Source organism: Cebus imitator, unplaced genomic scaffold (assembly GCF_001604975.1).
Source record: "Cebus imitator isolate Cc_AM_T3 unplaced genomic scaffold, Cebus_imitator-1.0 Scaffold348, whole genome shotgun sequence".
In the NCBI taxonomy this organism is placed as follows: domain Eukaryota; kingdom Metazoa; phylum Chordata; class Mammalia; order Primates; family Cebidae; genus Cebus; species Cebus imitator.
The window spans coordinates 597,068-603,895 of NW_016107663.1; the positions used below are offsets into that span (position 1 = coordinate 597,068).

A 6,828-nucleotide genomic window follows, 5' to 3' on the forward strand; every position below is an offset into this window, starting at 1 on the left:
TGTATAACTCCTGGGCACAAGCGATCTGCCCACCTCGGCCTCCCAAAGTGCTAGCATTATAGGCGTAAGCCGTGGCACCTGGCCAGAGCACTTTTTAAAAGGAGAAAAGTTAGAGGACTTAGGTTACCAGGTTTTAAGGCATATTATAAAGCTATAGTAACACAGACAGTGTGCTATTATCAAAAAGAGAGACAGACAAATCACTGGAACAGAAAAGAGAGCCTCAAAATAAACCAACACATATATGGCCAACTGATCCCAACAAAATTGCCACAGCAATTCAATGGGGAAAGAAAAGTCTTTCAACAAGTGATGCTGATACCTTACAGCGGGGAGGAAAAGCAGCTGAAGATCCTCACGCGGGAAATTAAAGCAGCTGAGTGTATAGACATTCACTGTGACAGCCAGGTCACTCCAGCTCTGCCACTATACCTCTCTAAGCCTCAGTTTACTCATCCACAAAACGAGGAAAATTCCAGATATACACACCACAGGGTCATTTTGAGGACTACGGAAGCTAACAACATATGAAAGGGATTCCAGTGCCCAGCAAAGGGAAAGTCCTCAATATTTAGCCCAAACCTAGTATTTCCATCTTCTCTCTCTCTCCTCCATTCTGAGACCTCACTAATCTATGACTATCTATTGTCTTACCTATTGTTTATTTTCACAGGAAAATAATGAGTCCAAATATTCAGGTCAAATCAACACTCCAGGTTGATACGCTGAGTTAGTCTTGTGGTTCCTTAACACAAGTTGCTCTTCACAGCCAAACTTCTGGAAATTTCCAACCCTATCTCCATTCCCTCCCAACCATTCCTCAAGGACTTACAATTAACCTTTCACCCAGCACCCTGAGAATGCAGCATCTGTCACCGAGGTTACTGATGACCTCCTCCGATGACCTCCACATGACTAGACCAAAGGACACATCTTTCGTGTCAGCCTAAGTCAGCAGCACTGGGTGCAGCTGGTCGGCATTCCCTCCACTTCACAGGAGTCCTCCTGGCTTTCTCCTGGCCCTCTGGTTGCTCTTCAAACCTTCTTTGCTGGTTCCTCCGCCTCCCTTTCAAAAGCCCGTTTCTTGGGCTCCTCCTAGGCCCTCTTCACCGTTCACTTTCTGACAAGGGTCATAAACTCAACCGCCTACAGCTGTCAAGCAGGGACTCTAAGTGAACCTGCCTGGAATCACTGCAAAGAATACCTTTGAGGGTGATGGGGCCTATAGCAAACTGAAGACCATATCCATTGGCTTTCTAATGGGGCAGCTACCATTCGGCTTCAGGCAATTGCTGCCAACCAGAAATGTCATGTTAGTGTCGTTAGACTATCTAACTTTTCAAAAGAAGCCAAAGTCCAGATTTTACTATAAAATCCCAATATTTATTTTTATGGAGACAGGGTCTCTGTTGCCCAGGCTGGAGTGCAGACTCACAATCACAGTTCACTGCAACCTCCGCCTTCCGACTATAGGCATGCGCCACTATGCCCGGATAATTTTTGTGTATATATATATATATATATATATTTTTTTTTTAGAGACGGGGTTTCACCATATTACCCAGGCTGGTCTAGAACTCCCAGGCTCAAGCGATCTGTGCACTCAGCCTCTCAAAGTGCTGGGATTACAGGTGTAACAATATTCATTGTTAGCCTTAATTAAAACCAACCAACAAACCAACTAACCACATTTTGGGCCAAAACAAAAAACATGTTAGAGGCCCGAATACAGAAGTCAGGCCCCAGTTTACAGTATCTGTTCCATCAATTCTTCCGAGGCAGCCAAATCTACTTCTGTGGCTCCATACCGAAAATGTCCTCGTTCTCAGTGGCCCAGCCTTCCTTCTCAGGCTCCAAAGCCATCTAAACAGCTGCCTGCTGAGCCATCTCTACCCACCTGCCTCACAGGCACCTCCAGCTCAGCATTTCCGCACAGCCCAAACCTGCTCCTCCTCTTAATGAAGGACACCCTGAAATGGTTCAAGCCCTCCCTCTTTCCCGCCTTCCTCACCCATTCACAAATCCAGTCCTTTCCACCTCCTAAATATCAATCTGCTCACCGCTGTGCCTCCCAACTGCCACCATCTTAATAAACGCCACTATCATATCTCCTGCTGAAACTCTCCTCCACTCACCATGCTGGAGCTAGAGGAATCTTCTAAAAATGCAGCTCTCCCGTAGACCAACCCCTTCAGTGACTCTCCATTGTCCTTAGGATCAAGTTCCAAATCTTGTCTCTACAACCTCATCCCTGTGGACACCTCCAGCCTCATCTCGCATCACCTTCCTCGTCCCTTACTGAAGCTCCGTTCCCTGTACCTGCAACATATTCCCTCCCCCAACACACAAACGCTTGAATGCCTCCCTGACTCACACTGAGCCTTTAGGCCACTGGAAGAGGTGAGAACTCCCTACCATACGTGTCCAGAGCTCCACCTGCTTCTGCGTTGGTGATATTCATCAAAATGCGTCTTATTAAATGAATGTTTTCCTCGTTAAATCCTAAAATCCATTAGGACACTGTGTTTCACTTGCTCATTACTATATGCCCAGTGTCCACCCTAACCCCTGGCACACACTAACAGCTCACTCAATAAGTAAATATATGGGACAAATTAGTAAGATCTTTGAAGGACTGCCCCATGTTTTCACCCTCCTCCCTCACACACACACACACACACACACACACGCAACAACAACGTAGTGGGCACTCAAATACTGGCAAATGAATACATTAAAAAACCAACAACATAGCAGCCTCTTCCCAGGCACACCTGCCTCCACTTTCTTCCCTCCCTTTACCATTCCAGGTGCCACCACTTAACTACTCCTCCTGGATTCCCTTCTCAAAATTACCCACTGCTTCCTGGTAACACCCGACTTCTTTTTCTGAGACGGAGTCTCACTCTGTCACCTAGGCTGGTGCGCAATGGTGCAATCTTGGCTCACTGCAACCTCCATCTCCTGTGTTCAAGCGATTCTCCTGCCTCAGCCTCCTGAGTAGCTGGGATTACAGGTGACTGCCACCACGCCCAGCTAATTTTTTGTGTGTTTTTAGTAGAGACGGGGATTCACCATGTTGGCCAGGCTGGTCTTGAACTCCTGACCTTGAACTCCTGACCACAGATGATCCACCTGTCTCAGCCTCCCAAAGTGCTGGGATTACAGGCGTGAGCCACCACGCCTGGCCATGGACTTCTAAAGCTAGAAAAAATTCTCCACAGTCTAGTCTATCCCACCCATCAGGTGAACGGGATTTAACTCCAACTCTGAAGGACTGTTTTGATTACGTAGAGGACTTGAAGCCCAACACAGGCTCAGTAGGGAAAAAGCATCTAGATTGATCAGCAATGTCTGCCGTATCAATTAGCATGTCTGTCATGGGCTAGTAATGGAAAGTCAGTATATCTGCCATCCAGTTACCAACTATGAACTGGTGGATACTTCTCCAACTGGGATCTTTGGATCCTTAGAGACATGTCCTTCATAGACATGCTGGGAATCTAAGAGTTCTCTATGAGAAGTGTTCTAATTTGATAACTTCTTTATGAAAACAACCCATAAGATTTTTAAATAGAGAGGTCAGATTGCTGTCAGGGAAAGGATACCAGCTCTTTTTCTGTACTAGAGCCAGCTTCCTTAAGTGGAGGTTGATCTTCATCAGACTTTTAGATTCACTTCAGACACAGACATGGCACATGGACATGGACATGAACATGGACATGGTAAAATGGAACTTCCAGATTATAGACAATGGAAGATAGAAGGGACACCATTAGAAACTGTCCAGAAGAGGCTGGCTGCAAAAGGGCTAAGGGATCCATGGGGCCGCAATGAAGCTTGGAGATACATGGGTGGCTTTGCACAAAAGGTTACCTTTTTTGATGTATTCTTTAAAGGATTCAAATGGGGATTTGCTGCATTTGTGGTAGCTGTAGGAGCTGAATATTACCTGGAGTCCCTGAATAAAGATAAGAAGCATCACTGAAGATAATACCTGGAAGTATCATAGTGGTTTCTTAACTCTCCAAAATAAGATTTCTTCACTATAGCCTACTTGACTTGTTTGTCCCTTAAAGAATATTAGTATGATTTAATAAAGTAAAATAAAATATATATATGCCAAGAAAAAAAAAAGATTTTTAAATAAGCAAACATTAGTAGGCAAATTCAGTGTTATCATTTACAGATGTGTTTATGAACACGATGGAGCCAAGCAGTATTACTACACTTATAACCAGCCACGAAGACAACATGGACAGAACATGTAAATGGATCCCTGTACCAGGTGAAGGCCAAAATGACACAATTTTGCAGTAATTAGAATAAAGTGGTAAGTGAATTATCATATGGGCCACAGTTGATTAGGCCTGCTAAATTCAAGAGACCTTGAGCTGTATTATATAGCATGGTCTCTTGAAAGGAAGAAAACACTTTTTTTTACTTGAAAGTAAGTCAACAGTGAGAATCTATGCAAAATGATTTGCCTTTAAAACAGTCTATACATGACTCATGACCTTACCTGTCAGGGATATTTTAAAGGAGATTCATGAATGGGGTGGAAGATTGGATGTACCACAGGTATACAGACATATACAGTGCATTTGTCCATAACAATATACAGTATGTATCTAAACGACACATAACAATACAGGCCCCAGCACTAATCCTCAGCTTTCACACCCCCATTCTTTTCAATGTGCTCTGAGCTTACCGAGTTCATCCCTGAATCTAACCAAGGTCACAAATGTAAATATCAGCGGATGGCAGCCAGGTAATCAATGAGTGAAGCTGATAGGACACAAGAAAACATTCTCTTGAAATCTTCAGCTTCTTTCTCTCTATATATATTTATTTTTTCTCAGTGTGAACAGAAATGTAAGTATGGGAAACATTTCACTTTTTCCTTATCTTCACTGAAAGAAAACACCATCATGAGTATAAATGCCAATTGCCACCTAGCCTTCCCTTGGGGGACTGCGACAGAGAGTGGTGTAAACGATGACAAAGTAGAGTTCTTGCTCTGTTTGAAAGGGCCACCATCACCCAGCTCCAGGCGGTGGGTAGGAATTCAGGATTAGTGTTACCAGGTCTTCCAATTTTTAATATATACAAATAAATGAAGAAATTTGGATTTTGTATGGAAGTCTTCCAATTTAAAAATTTTGGCAACAGATTCAAGAATTCTTCCCAAACACTGCGCTGGCCAAATATAACGTGTCTGCAACTCAGCTGGTTTGCAACTCTGCCAGCTGCCTCCTCCACCTCGGTCCTCTGGTATCTGCAGATCCTCCCCCATCCTCCCGATGGTCCTCCAAGGTCAGTATTCAGGATCGCCAAGGCCAGCCTTACTGCCGCTGACCTCCCTTCTCTGCAGTCCTGCGCGGGCACTCGGGTAGGCTCTCCATCCTCCACTGCCTCACTCAGCGGTGACCTAATCTCACCAGGTGTTTGTCCCGGCTCGCGCCTTACTCAATCCTCCGGGTCCCTCCCCAGTCACCAGCGACGCTTGTCAGTTCTCACTAAATATCCGGGGCCCAACCAAGTCAACTGGACCCAATGAAGGACCTCCAAGAAGTAGGAGGAGCAGAGCCTCACCCTCAACACCGAATGCCGTCGTGGTTCCCAGACCCCGAGCCACCCCAGGGCCGGCCCCAGACTTGTGCCCAGAGCTCCCCCCACGGGCGCGTGGGGCCCTGGGGTGCCCGCGGCCTTCCACGCCGGCAGCACGGCAGGGCTCGCTGCGGGGGATGTTCGGAGCGACCAGAAGCTGCGCCGCACCGCCCGGCCGGCCTCCGCGCAGCTCGCGATTTCCTCTCGGGGCTCCCCGTCCTCCTCCCGCCCCCTCAGGCCGCCCCCGCCCGGCCGCCCGCCCCCGCGGGTTTCACCCCGGCCCATCTCCCCGCACGCGGGGCCCGACGGCCCTCCCACCTCCGCCCGGGATCGCGAACCGCTAGCGGGTGTCGCCGGGCGGGGAAGCGCCGAGGCCGCGGCCGCTCCCGCTCCGCTCCCAGCCGCCGGTTCCCGGGAGCAGCCCCCGCCCGGCCCCGCCACCGCCTCGGCCCCGCGACCTCTCACCCGCCGCGCGGGTCCCGCCCGCGACCAGGGCCGCCCCCGCCCGCGCCGGCCCAGGCCCTCACCCGCGACAGGGTGAGGTCGGTCATGAGCTGCTCGAAGGCCCGCGTCTCCTCGGCCTGTCGCTGCGTGTGCAGCGCGATCTTCTCACTGAACTTCCGCGGGTTGGCGCTGCCCGAGCCCGGCGAGGCGGCCATGGCGCGGGCCCGCGCGGGCAGAAGCTGGAGACGGCGGCCGCGGGGCCTGCGCCTCGGCCCTCGCGTCTGTCCGCAGGCCGCCCCGGCCGCCGCCCGAAGCCCGTCGTCCGGCGCGACCCGGCAGAGGGGCCGCCGCGGCCCGGGACCCAGCGAGCGGCCCGGAGCGCGCCGAGGTCCGCCCCCCGCCCCGGCCTCGGTCTCCCGCCCGCCTCGGCCCAGAGTCTCCCGGGCCCCGCGCTCCTTCGCTGAGGGCTGCTCCCCGCTCCCCGGCCTGGCTCGGGACCCACCGCCGGCCACCCGGGAGGACCCCCGTCAGCCCGGCACAGCGCCCCGGCGTCAGGGGGCCGCCGCGGAGCCGCCCCGCGGAGCCTCTGCGACCCGGGCCGGCCCCTGCGTCTGCGCGGCGCGGAGAGCGCGGCCTGTGCCCGCATCCCCCGCCCCCAGCCCAATTACGAGGATTTTCTCCTCGGGGTGGTACCCGGGCGCCCGGACTTCCAGCAGGTCACCTCGGGCCCCTCAGGGGCGCGCTCGTTCCGCCCGAGGCCGAACGTCTGCC

General features: G+C 51.1%; 2 protein-coding genes across 5 annotated transcripts in view; one reads left to right on the forward strand and one right to left on the reverse strand.

The window, feature by feature from the left end:
* Positions 1–6,450, reverse strand: part of CRTC3 (CREB regulated transcription coactivator 3) — a 119,060-nt gene extending 112,610 nt beyond the window's left edge. For 3 of the 4 annotated variants that reach the window (XM_037730517.1, XM_017506107.1, XM_017506106.1), the window contains exon 1: positions 6,141–6,450. In XM_037730517.1, the coding sequence (XP_037586445.1) occupies positions 6,141–6,272 (132 nt within the window). In that variant the 5' untranslated portion in view covers positions 6,273–6,450. Of the gene's footprint in view, positions 1–6,078; positions 6,098–6,140 lie in introns of those variants that run through there. The other variant, XM_037730518.1, reaches the window with a different exon arrangement.
* Positions 3,559–4,126, forward strand: LOC108287591 (NADH dehydrogenase [ubiquinone] 1 beta subcomplex subunit 3). The gene has a single exon (XM_017506109.2). The coding sequence runs from the start codon at positions 3,692–3,694 to the stop codon at positions 3,986–3,988; it is 297 nt and encodes a 98-aa protein (XP_017361598.1). The 5' UTR covers positions 3,559–3,691; the 3' UTR covers positions 3,989–4,126.
* Positions 6,451–6,828: the final 378 nt, after the last annotated feature.